The sequence below is a fragment of the Parasteatoda tepidariorum genome, chromosome 11 (genome assembly GCF_982258835.1).
Source record: "Parasteatoda tepidariorum strain Cologne lab strain chromosome 11, Ptep-v5.0, whole genome shotgun sequence".
In the NCBI taxonomy this organism is placed as follows: Eukaryota; Metazoa; Arthropoda; class Arachnida; order Araneae; family Theridiidae; genus Parasteatoda; species Parasteatoda tepidariorum.
The window spans coordinates 10,326,245-10,340,047 of NC_141765.1; the positions used below are offsets into that span (position 1 = coordinate 10,326,245).

The 13,803-nt window shown below is 33.8% G+C and overlaps 1 protein-coding gene across 6 annotated transcripts in view; it reads right to left on the bottom strand.

The window, feature by feature from the left end:
- Positions 1-13,803, bottom strand: part of LOC107437280 (tyrosine-protein phosphatase 69D) — a 485,726-nt gene that overhangs the window by 79,192 nt on the left and 392,731 nt on the right. For all 6 annotated transcript variants that reach the window (XM_087154666.1, XM_071187583.2, XM_087154665.1 and 3 more), the window contains exons 7-8: positions 6,622-6,743; positions 5,014-5,239 (exon numbers count right to left, since the gene is read on the bottom strand). In XM_087154666.1, coding sequence (XP_087010792.1) covers positions 5,014-5,239; positions 6,622-6,743 — 348 coding nt within the window. The remainder of the gene's footprint in view (positions 1-5,013; positions 5,240-6,621; positions 6,744-13,803) is intronic.

The window sequence follows — 13,803 nt, forward strand, 5'->3', positions numbered from 1 at the left end:
ATTAAATTACCGACCAATGAAGAATATCAGACTTTTATAGTAACTAATTTAAGAAAAGTCTTCGTTCTTACAAGAATCATGATGTTGGTTTTAAAATCCTGTGAATATGAATAGCGTTATTGGATTTTAATATCGCGTGAACATGAATAGCGATATTGGATTTCAAAAACACGTAAATACAAATCACTATGCGTAGCTTTTAAATTAAGTAAAAATATGAAAATTGGTGTTTGATAATACAAATCGGTGTTTGTTAATACAAATTGCAAAATTGATTTTAAAAATGTGTGAATACAAATAGTGACATTGGATTTTTAAATCATGTGAATACGAATTGCAATGTGCAACTTTTAAATTAGGTAAATACAAACAAACATTGGAAAATTCAAACTGCATGAAAAAGAATCGCGATATTAGCGGATTCCAGTATAGTTCCAAATATTCTAAGTGGCGAAAATCCGCCAAACCAAAAAATCATATCAGAGGAAGAATTATATGTATATAAGCATCTTGTTAGCGAAAATTAGCAATAATTTCAAAATTTGAATTTTAGAATGAGGGATTCTATGAAAGTTTTGTCGGAATTTAAGTTTTTGAATAGTGAAAGTCGGAGAAAGAATGGTCTTGAGAAATGCGGAATTCCGCGATATTCCTGGAAAGATCATATGCCCTGCTCCTAATTTTCAGAAGGATAATACAAAAAATACAGAATTCCGAGGTATTCTCGGACTACAAGCACCCCTGGTAAATAAAAATCATTACAATAATCGGTAATTTTTTTATACCACAACTTTGAATTAAGAGCACATTAAAATCTATTTTTAGAGATTCCCTCTAGATATTTAAATGTTTTGATTTTATTAACATTTGTTATTATTTTTCACACTTTCTTTTACGTTAATACATTTAAATGTATGAGGCTAAGAAAAAGAGTCTTGGTAATAAATTAAATCAATTAATAGCAGCCAATACATGGATTCCTTAACTTTTCTTAGTGCAAACTATTATAATATATATATGACACTTGCATTTTTGATTTCTTGATAGACAGAGGTGTTGTGTGGAACTTGCCCCAGCCCTTCAGCCTGTTTTCAAAATTCATTATTTAATAACGTATATTTATATTAAAAATTAAGAATACCAATTTTTATCTTGGAGCTCCACATTTGTAAAAACAAAAGATTTCCATTATTTATCATATTTGATTCTTCTTAAAAACAACTTATGATTTTTAATAAATAATTGTTTCTCTTCATTACTCTGGATAGCAGAACAATTAGACAAAAGGATAATAATGTTTTGCAATGATTCATCCATATATTTTCCTTGAGCGCCGTTTTTCATGAACAACCAATTCTTTGTCAACTAGTGTTAATCATCACCTACAGGATAAATATTCTACTAATACTGCCTTCCTCCAACATCTTTAATTAACAAAACACCAAATTTTCCTCATAACAAATTTGGTGCCTATACAGAGAAACCACATTTAACAATCTTCAGCTTTTCATTTGTGTATGCAGCATGCTATGTTCACATGTTTTTAAGACAAATTAGACAAAACTATGGAATGAACTACTGAAATATAACTACTGAAGAGCTTCAATATTTTTCATCCCCCCTTGGTCTACAAAAAAAAAAAAGAAAAAATTATGTCAAAAAATTGTGTTGGATTACCAATAGCTTAGATTAGTAGAGCTTTGGATTTTACATTCCATCTCTGCCTTTACATGTGACTTTGAGAAAACAGATTTGAGTGTAGATATGCCTCCATGTAAAGAATATAACAAACACCTTTGTCCATAGATAAAAATGAGTACAGTGTAACGTCCCATATCCGGACGTCCCTTTTCCGGAAGAGTCGATTACCCGGACACTTTTTAACAATCAAAATAAACAAAAATTTTTTCATCTTCCCCTCTCCTTTAAAAAAAAAAAAAAAAAAAAAAACGAAGTCTTTTGACAGGTTTTTCCCCTTCTCAGCTTCTAGAGATCTATGCATTGAACCCATAAATCAACAGAAAAGAGAACAGAAGATCTACTAAGACCATGAGGCTCCTCCTCTGGAATGCAGGAAAGGGGGGGGGGTGTTTTCAAAAGAGCACAACTGAGTCCCCTCCCTCCCCCTTCTTTCCTATGCAGCTGGCTAGTAAAAGAGGCATTTCCTGGAACCTTTTTGAATGTTAAAGTGGAGGGGGAATCCCCTTTAGTCACACAAGAAAAAATAAAGAGAACCCAATTAGCATGCCACGCCTTTATGCTTGATTGATAGCCAATGATGGGAGAGAAAATAAGAATTTGTCACTACCCCGCCCTCAACTTGAATGACAAGTAAGGAGGAAATGAATTTTTCTTCTCCACCTACCCACCTTATTGAATGACGGGAATTTCCCCTTCTTGCTTGAATCGCTCTAGTTCAAAATGGTGGAGAGAGCAATTAATATTTTCATAACTGGGAATTTTTTTCGTTTTCTATATTTATTTTTAGAATAGCAATAATTATTTTTTTTCTAATATTTTATTTAAGATTGATTAGATATCATTCTAATACTAAAACATTATTGCCCGAAAAATAATGTTTATTTATTTTCTGCTTCTTAGATTCAGATCATTTTAAGCTTTGTTTACCTTGGAGGTCAATTATACGGAAAAATCAAATATACGGACTTCGGAAAGTCCCGCCGATTCCGGATATGCGACTTTCCACTGTATTTAAAAAAATGGGCATAGTTTAAAATGTGACTTTTCCGAGTTAAAGAATAAACCAAAATTTTAAAAATCAAGCCCAAGTCATTTTTAATTAAGCTTATATATTTAAATACTAAGCATAATCATTACTGAGCAAAACTTTGAACTTTAGGGTTGTGGTGACTGAATATATAACAAATGTAGCTTTTCTGGTCATATAATTGAATTACCAAATAAAAGCAAATCAGTGTTGGTTTCTTTGAAAATCTTTATTTTCCCAAAACATTCTTCTAAAGTAAAAAAAAAAAAGAAAAAAAAATTAAATATCTTCAGAATCTGAAAAAAATTCTTGCCTTTGCAGTGCCAAGGATTTATGGAAAATTTAACGATTGAGAAAAAATATTGAAAAACAGCATTCCTATAGGTATTACAAATTTTAAAAAATTAGAGACGAAAATAAATCTTGTTAGTTTGATATATTTTTTTTACTGCTAATGCATACTATTTTTGAAGAAAATATATTTGTATAAGAAATTTTAATTTTCAGATCTCAAAATATTAAAGTGCCATTGAAAATGAAGTTTTTAGTAGTACGTATTTACCTATACTTACTATCACTATAATTAATTTAAGGTCAGTGGGAACCCAATAAAAAGACCTTTAAAATCTGTTGAAAAAAAAAGACATTCAAACATGTACTAAATATTCTATGCATTTGACAAATTTATTGGAATTCACTGTTTAATTCTTTTAATAAATGGTGCTCATAAAAATAGATTGAAAAGCAGAATTAAATGCAATGTCCGATTTCTAAGACATACATATTGAGACATGCCAATCTTTTAAAATATCAAATCTTAAATAATCAATCTGAAATTAATGTTAGAAAAAAAAAATAAGAAGTTGTCAAAATCGGATGAGGAAAGCAAGGGATTGTTCTAAAACCAATTTATTTGACATTTTTCGATTTTTATTTTTGCATTATGATTCACCTCAATTCATAAAATTTTAGAACAAGCTTTTTTTCTCCCCTTAATATTAATTTTTAACAAGAATTCTAGTATATATAAAAAAAATATAACTATGGTGTATAACTATGGTAAGGGTCACTATTTTTTTTTCCAGAAAAATTTAAATGTCAGAAAGAAAAATTTTGGTACATCTTTTAGGAAATATTTGCTATATGTTCTTTAACTTTCGTCAATTTCTATATCAATTAAACAAAAACTACAGGTAATATTTTAACTTTGTAATACACACCAATAATATTAAATTTGATTCTGTTTTATTAAGATTTGTCATATTGCTTACTTGCAACTCATAACAAGTCAATTCACTCAATTTCATAATAAAAGAGCACTTGCAGAAAATAAATCAACCATTAATTCGTTATTTAATAAAATAAAAAAAAATAACGAGATAGTGGCAGATGGACTACTGTGCTGTTGTAGTTTTAAAGGGAATTCCCCTAATATACACAGCACTAGATTGGGATAAAAAAAAATCATTTTGCTCTGTCAGGAATAATGGGTAACCAGAGAAAAAAATGAATGAAAACTTTTTTCGGAAGTCCCTAACCACAAATATTGTGGTTAAACATATGATCATATGCAAAAATAGTTACAAGAATGAAGAGACAATTATGTACAATGTGGGGGGAAAAATGGACCACCTGAGCAACTTTTAATCTAATAATCTGATTTTTACACACTAAGATCTTACATCTTAATAGTTTGAAGGCCTAACGTTAAATATGCCAATTAATTAAAACAGACAATATTTTGAGTGACAAAATCAGATTAAAAAAAGTATACGTTTAATAAACATAAATTTTTTCAATGGATTTAAATTTTTTACTTCCCATATTTTGGGGTTGGATCAGGGGTTAGACCCCTTTATGTTGATTTTACTTTTTGAAAATTTTGTCACATCCTAAGAAGTTTTTAAACAAATTGAAAAATTTTACAATTGTGTGAAATACATAATTATAGAATTTGTTTATCCAAAGATAATGCAAAAGAAAAAAAAAATAATAATGATTCTTTTGTACTTTTTAAATTTTTATTTAATAACAGTCAAAAACAATTTTGAATTTTAAGGTGCAAAATTTTTACACAATTTTAAATGGTAAAAGACAAAATTGAAATTTAATCAGTGGAATAGTTATTGAGAAATACGCTAGTTAATTATTTTTATTTGAAAATGGAGAACAAACATAAGAAAACTCTGTAGAAAAAGTACTATACCTTTTAGAGTATTCCTAAAATGAGGAATTAAGTGAGTTGAAATAAATGTAAGAAATTTTTTTTAAAGAAATTATCTTACCATTTGTAAGAGATCTGCAATAAGTATTTTCTGTCAAATTAGATAAAGGTCCACATCCACTCCTGTTAATGGTGCACATTTGAGCAGTATATTCTGTGTTAGGTAACACATCTGTCTTGTACTCAAAACTAGTGGATTTGGCATCAATTATTTCTATTTTTGAGGCTTTTTCTTCTACTTCCTGACCATTTTCATTACGATATTGGGCATTTGTAAATAAAGTTACCTAAAATTTAAATTACTTCTTAGCAAATATTATAACATACTATTTCAAAATAAATTAAATAACATTTCCCAATACTTCAAATGTTTAAATCTTTTGTCTGAAAATAACCAATATTGTTAAAATAAAGAGTTTCTTGCTTTTATATCTTTCAAATTTCTTATTAAAATAGTTTTTCAATGAAGGATTCAAATATCAAAATTACTATAAAGAGTGGAATTTTTAAATATTTTCTAAAAGTCAATGAATATAACAGTCTAAATGCTATATCTCTGGAAAAAAAAGCTGTGTGATATTAAAGTCAACATTTACTTTATATTATAACCTCAACAAAGAATAACTAACCTTTGCTATAAATTAAGCAAATATAGCACACAAGAGAAAAGCAGCTTTTATTGTAAATTTTTACTATTTTGGTTTAGTTACTTCAGGCAGAAAAATTAGCAAAACATTATGGCACTCCCACCAAATTTCGAGAAATTAGAAGGAATGAAGAAATTTAGAGGATTTACATAAATTTTTCTTTTTTAGTTTATCTTACAGTGGATCACCTTTCATTGCCGTAATTCTGAATAGTTAAATATTTTTTAAAATAATGTTATTAATTAACTTGGTGTTGAAAATACAATAGATCAAGAAACATGACAATTAAAATTTAAAAGAAATGTGATGAAATATAGCATAAACTCTTGTATTTAGTAGCTAACCATTTCTTTTAAATAACACAACAGTAAGTTTCTAATATGCTAATATGTTCTAAATTTTTAAAAATAATATAGTTATTTTATCTAATTTACTTATAGCTATATATTCCATGTAAGTTTATTATTATTTGATAAGAAAAAGTAATTTGTGCATTATTCAAGTACATTTGAACATTTAATTAAGATTGAAAATTCTTAAAAAAGTTTTTAAAATAACCTAATTTTAAACCTTTATTGAATCTTACCATTGCTTATGCTATATTTAAAGATAGCTAGATAACAGTATTTTTATAAACTCTTGAAAGCTACAAAGTTTAACTTATAAAAATAAACTTGAAAAATGATTTTGATCATTCAATAATAAACATTCAGAGTTAGATGAAAATTAAATAAAATTACATTTAAGTTTCTAAGTTCAAAAAAAAAAAAAAAAAAAAAAAGAAAGGGAAAATATTTAAATTTTATTTATAAATATTTTTCCATTGCATTCTTTAAATAAATTATAAACCAAAAATATATTAAGAGCTGACACTAAATCCTCTAACACAAACTATTTAAATTAAATTATAGATAACTCACTGGTTCATTGAAACTAAAACATGCAATTACATAACTTATAATTAAAAAATTCTAATAAATTTCCTAATTCTAGCTTTGTTCATTCAAAGCTTTTATACTTACATTGTAACTTAATATTGTTCCCCTAGCATTTAATGGGGCCTCCCATGTTACACAAATGAAATCAGTATCTCGATCATAGTCATGATCACATGTTATCTGAACATTTCTTGGAGGATCAGGCACTAAAAAGACAGAATTTCAATAGTGAATATAAATAATTAAACATAAACAAGAAAATATTTAGTTATTTTCTGCTATTAAATTCAGTGATTACTATCAGCAAAACTGTAACACATGACAAGAGGTATATAAGCATACAATATTAACAAAAATGCAATTTAATATTTTTAATTTTATTTTAATATTTAAAATAAAAATTATAAATCACTAAAAGTGACTTCAATGAGGCTGGTTAAAGGACAGTGCTCACAAGTTTGTTTTAAAATGGCACACTATGTTTTAAAAACATAACACCATTTTCCAGAACATATCATATGTTCTTGCAGAAAGTTTTTTAACACTATTTATCTCAACCAGAGAGCAGAAGTTTTCTTCATGAAGGGACTTTCTTAGTGACAAAATAGGTAGAAAATTGAGAAGTTGAAGATTGGTGATTATGGTGGATGGAGAAAATATCCCAATCAAGCTCTAACAATTTTTACAAATTGTCAAAAAGGGAGGATATCAATTGTCTTAATAAAAATGCTCTTTCAATTTGTTAAATTTGAAAATTTTTGTTTTATTGTATGTCATAAATTAGTGTAATTGGGAACAATAATTTTCGGAATTTATTTTTTTTGCTTAGTAAACACTTATAGTAGGATTCCTTTAATAGCTAATTAGACACAGAACATAATCTTTTTCAATTAGAGACTTGTTTTTGGATTGAATAAAGATGATCTATTCTACTTTTCCCAAAACATTTCGTCACTAGATTGAAATAAATAAGAAATTTTTTACCCCCTTTATTACTTGAATCAAAAATAGTGTCTCCTTAATATGCTTATAGAGAGAGTCACAAATGATAAATGTGATTCACCACTTTAGTTGCATCTTGTTCAAATGAAGAGCATACCCAGCTGTGGTTTCTTCAAAAGATATTATTATGGTTCCACTATTAATCTTTCGATAAGCTCTTTTGATCAAGAAAATCAAAATATAAAATTTTGGAAAAAAAGTTCAGAAATTTTAACAGACTATATTGAATTGTCAATGCCATTTTAAAAAATCTGCTGTTTTTCAAGTGCAAATAGCCAGCTCATGGTACATTACAACATCCATATTATTTTATTCATTAGGTTTGCTGCACAAGGCAGAAAAATTACGCTAGTAAAAAAAAAAAATTTAAATAGAAAATGCCCCTCTTACTTATTCAATATGCACACCCTCCCCAAATAGATATAAGTAGAACTATGTCTTGTGGCTCTTAAAAAAATTTTTTTTTCATTAGTCTCAACTCAAATAAATTTTAATGTTCTCACCTTATACAAAAAGACATATTTCACCAGTCTGAAAACATAAATTAATAAACTAATGAGATGTTGATATATTTTAATATCTTTGTATAACAGAGCCCCCAAAAAATGAAAAGCTCTAGGGCTATTTTTTTTCTTCAAATATGTATTATATTTACAGTTTAACGATCTTACACGGCCACATATAAACAACAGTAACCACTTAAAATGACTAAATGATAGATGTCATTTTCAAAGTACTAAATCTGTGAAATTACACTCTAGAAACCTGCTTTAACAAACTTCTTAACATATACCAAATTAAATACAGAAAAAGATTTTTCTTAAAAAAATAAAAAAAAGCTTTAAGAAACATGGTGAACCTGATAAGTGAATAAAATATCGAAAATCATACATGGAAATCTCTCACATTGCGCTATAAAACCTTTTTTGAAAACAGAAGAAATTACTATGAAAAATTTGGCTATAAATGACAAAAAGTGAATGAATGAGAGTTTTGAAAATAAAACCATTATTCAGAGCACATATAATAATTGAATTCTAAAGGGGAAAAAAGAGTTCCCTATAAGTAATGTGCGGCGTTAATTTAGACTGTGAGGCTCTTCTTCAAATTCTCCTTCAAGTTTATTTTTAAAAAGGGTCAGTCAAAACGTTTGTGATGATGATGATGACTGACGATCAGTTTTGGAGCTTTTTGCAATTTGCAGCTTATAGCTCGCTTATATACAAGGTAGAGAAAGTGAGTGGATGGTGATTATAGCAAGTGGATGGATTTTAGGTATTGCATAACATATAGTATCTTGCGTTTGTCCAATGTGTTCATTAGGTATGAAAAAGACAAGATCCCAAGTCCTAGCTGTTTTTTGAGGGTGGTACGCTGTTGGTTAAATAGAGGGCAAACTAAAATAATGTGATCAATTGATTGATTGGTTGTTAATTTACGTCGCACTAGAGCTGCACAATGGGCTATTGGCGACGGTCTGGGAAACATCCCAGAGGATGATCCGAAGACATGCCATCACAATTTTGATCCTCTGCGGAGGGGATGGCACCCCCGCTTCGGTAGCCCGACAATCTGCGCGCGAAGACGAGCCCTTTACGGTAGCACAGTTTAACGAGGACCAATACCGCACACCCTCGGTCCCTACGCAGACTGATCCAAGTGGTCACCCACCCGCACACTGACCGTAGCCAGTGATGCTTGACTTCGGTGATCTGCTGGGAACCGTGTCTTAACGATCAGTCCACTGCGGGACGTGATCAATATCGGAGATTGAACCACAGTTGCATTTGTTGACTGGAGCGAGTCCAAAACGAAAAAAATTTTGCTTTTGTTGGATAGGATCTAGTGCGGATTCTAGAGAACGTAACGTCTTGATATCTGCAGGAGAGGAGTAGAAGTTCGTTTTTATTTTGGCTCAGATGAAGAAAATCAGTATAGTATTTGATATTCCTGAAGGTTGATTGCCTGGATTGTTGGTGAATTCGTTTAATTGATTGATAAGTATCTTCTATGGTGAATCTATCGTAAATTCTAGGTCTGGAAAGCGCTGCCTTTGCCAGCTCGCCGGCAATTTCATTACCGAGAATCCCGCAGTGGCCAGAAACCCATGCTATATCTATAGACTGGCATGAAGATGGGAGCTCTTCCATCAAGGGTATGATTTGGTGTATGATCCCTTGTGGAGGGTCTGTAGTAGAATTTAGAGCTGTCAGAACAGAGAGTGAATCTGTTAAAATTGTAATTCGAGAACTTATAGGTCATTTTTGAAACGCTAATAATATAGCTATTCCCTTAGCTGTGAAGTCAGAGCAAATGGAGGGAACAGATCCAGACATCGCTGACCCGGAGCGGGAGTTGTAGATTGCCACTCCTGCCTTGTCTGAAGTTCGGGAGGCATCTATATAGATCAGAGTGTGGTGTGGCCAATTATTGCTGAAGAAGTCACAGAATATGGTAGGTATTAGGTTCTGTGGTAGATTCTTGTTTTGAAAGGGAAGATTTGAGAGATGTATACGGACTTTTGAGGGTATTTTCGGAATTCGATGGTACATTTTAATCATATGATCTACGGTTATGCCGTGTTCGTTTAGTCAGTTTTTAGCTTGTAGGGGGAGAGCTGATTTCCTGTAGGTATTCGGAATGAGCCGATTCCGGTACGTTATTGCACTTAGTGACTGATAATGGATTTGTCGGACGTAAAAACGCAAGGAGATCGTGTTATGGTATTCTTGGAGACTCAGACAGCTTGCCTCCTGATAAAGTAGCGGTAGTGGAGTTCATTTCGGAAGGCCCGTAGCGATCCGCAAAGCAGCATGGTACACCTATCTTGCGTTCACTTTTGCTGGCGAGGTACTGCAGGTGACAGCCAAAATCTAGGGTAGGCGTATTGTATGACTGGACAATTCGGAGTAAGTGGAAGGAGCGTGATCCCCAGAAGTTTCTTGATATACATTTTAGCATGTTAAGCTTTTTTAGAGGGGAAGTTCGTTTTTCCTGAAAATGATGGCGGTAGCTGAGGTTCGATGAAAAGTAGATCCCTAGAATGCGGATATGTGGCGTCCATATGATAGTTTCTCCCTGAAAGGGCAGGATGGGAGGGGATTCGATGGCTCTATAGGAGAAATCTATTGCTCAACATTTCCCAATATCAGCAGAAAGGTGCCATTCTGCTAACCACTTCTGTAGACGTGGAAGGGATAGCTGAATTTTGTGGGTTAGAGACGGCAGGTTCAGGGAATAGATAAGAAGGAATATATCGTCTGCGTAGATAAAACAGTTGACGCCGTCGGGAAGGATATAAAAGATGTCATTTATATATAAGATGAAGAGGAGATGCGATAGCACTGATCCTTGTGGAACACTTCTACTGCTGCTAAAAGACCTAGAGTACGTATGCTTCCAGCTCACTCGAAAGGATCTATCCATGACGAAGTCACATATCCACTTATGAAGAGATCCCCTGATGTTATGTAGTAAGAGTTTGTATGTGAGGCCATCTGTCCAGACGCTATCATAGGCCTGGACGATATCCAAGGAGATCGTATCCACGACGGGGAAGAAATCCGTGTAGGTAGAGAGTTTTGATGTTCGAGGTGTACAATCAAGCGTTTGAGTATTATTCTTTCCATAGTTTTGCAAAGGATGCTGGTTAAGTATATAGGTCGGTAAGAAGAGGTTTGGAGGCGTGACTTTCCGGGTTTGGCGAAAGGGAGCACCGTAGAGGTTTTGCACTCCACCGGAAGCAATCCTGAGGTCCAAGATTTGTTGAATAAGGACAGCAGAATATTGAGGGATTCGTCATCGAGCCCCTTTAGCAAACTGGTTGAGATTTTGTCCGGGTCTGGTGTAGTTGATTTGGCTATGGATATGGCTGTTTGGAGTTCTATGAGTTGGAGGGATGCACATAACAATAGGTTCTCTGGCGCAAAACTGACCAAAAAGGTCAGCCTGTTGTTTTACGTCGAAAATGCGTTGATTTCCCCACAATAGGATAAAATGGGAGTCAGAGATTTCGTGCGTTGAAGATTTTTAAGTAACCTAAAGATGTTTCGGGAGGAGCCTAAGGAGCAACAAAGTTGAGACCAATATTTTTTGGATTCATTTTTAATCGTGAACCGGAGGTGAGCAGTAGTTCTCTTAAACTTGATCCATAGGGCCGTGTCACCTGAGCGTTTTGCCCGCCTCCATGATTGTTTTATCTTCCAAGTAGGTGAGAAAGGAAGGAAGACAACCATTGGGGGTATTTAGTCTTCGTATATTTTTGCCAGTTGTGATTTGCCTGTAGTGTGTTAGTGCACGTCGATATGAATGCCACTATTTTTTAAGGTAGCGTTGACTTGAGTATAAAAGGCATTTCATTGAATTCGAGGACGGGAGTAATCCAGATCATGACCTGAGCCCAGACTGATGGACGTTTTTATGGGAACGTGGCCACTATCGAAGCTGTCCGCATGAACCTCATGTGTGCAAAGTAGATATAAGTCTGGAAATGCAAGAGCCACATCGAGCAGCGATGGTCTATGGCGTTGGTCAAAACGGGTTGGGGTCGATAGGTTGAGCATGCAAAAGTTTTCTGATATTACATAGGTTCTGATATTACATAGGAGGTTGAAAAATCTGGAGGGATGACGACTATTAACTGCAGTGATGAGACCACCGCCTCGTTGTCCATCACAATCCTGGCGATAAATGGAGAAAGGTGTTAGGTAAAATGCATCTAAGTGCTCTAAAAAGGTCTCTGGGATACATAAACATTCTGCGTGGTTAAAATAAGATGGTTCGCAACCATTGCCGTTTATTTGAAAGACTTCTAGCTTTCCAGGAAACTATCTGAAACATGAAATTAATGAAGAGTAAAAAGGCAGAGAGATAATAAACGGTCTGAATGGTGGCTACGAGCGTTTCGGGAATTTAGCAAGGCGTTTGTCCAACTTCACGGTATCACTGATAGAGACGTTTGGGCAAGATTGTAGAGTTTTATTGGTGTTGTTTTTGGATGAGGCGTTCTGAGTTATTGCTCTTGATGTTTGAGATGATACAGGAGTAGTTATCTCACGTTGTGGATAAGCAGAATAAGATTTGTTGTTCAGAGGAGTTGGTTCGATAGCTGAATTAGTTGAGAGAGAGGACACGGATTTGGGAGCAGTCCGTATCGGAAGATGGCTATCTTGGTTGCTCAAGGGGAGGAATTTCTTCCTTGATGGGTGTGATTCGGGTACTGAGGCATCGAGACGAGAAGTGAGGTTATCTATTACTGAAAAAAGTTTTTCGAACAGGATATCTTGACGTTTGGCGAGTGCTTGAAGTTTAGCGTCGAAGGTTGTAACAACCTCGGATATGACCCTCTTGAGAATTTTTATTTTATTTTATAACCGTCGTTGAACAGCCGACCCAATTTCATGGGTTTACGACTACTTACGTTCAACTCCGTAGCCTTGTAATTTTGAACCAATCCAGAAGACAAGGAAACTCCTGGATCAGTACCCCCAGAGGTATTGATTTGTTGTGGGAACATGGATGACTTTGAGACTCGACAGATTTAACGTGCATCAGTCACCATTTACAACACGGGGAGTCTTCGGCCGGCGAGGATCGAACCCACGACCTCTTGGATATGGGCCCAGCGCCCTACCGACCAGGCTATCCCGGCCCTCTTGACAATTTTTTTTTATTTTGTAACCGTCGTTGAACAGCCAACCCAATTTCATGGGTTTACGACTACTTACGTTCAACTCCGTAGCCTTGTAATTTTGAACCAATCCAGAAGACAAGGAAACTCCTGGATCAGTACCCCCAGAGGTATTGATTTGTTGTGGGAACATAGAGGACTTTGAGACTCGACAGATTTAACGTGCATCAGTCACCATTTACTACACGGGGAGTCTTCGGCCGGCGAGGATCGAACCCACGACCTCTTGGATATGGGCCCAGCGCCCTACCGACCAGGCTATCCCGGCCCCTCTTGACAATTTTATTTTATTTTATAACCGTCGCTGAACAGCCGACCCAATTTCATGGGTTTACGACTACTTACGTTCAACTCCGTAGCCTTGTAATTTTGAACCAATCCAGAAGACACGGAAACTCCTGGATCAGTACCCCCAGAGGTATTGATTTGTTGTGGGAACATGGAGGACTTTGAGACTCGACAGATTTAACGTGCATCAGTCACCATTTACTACACGGGGAGTCTTCGGCCGGCGAGGATCGAACCCACGACCTCTTGGATAGGGGCCCAGCGCCCTACCGACCAGGCTATCCCGG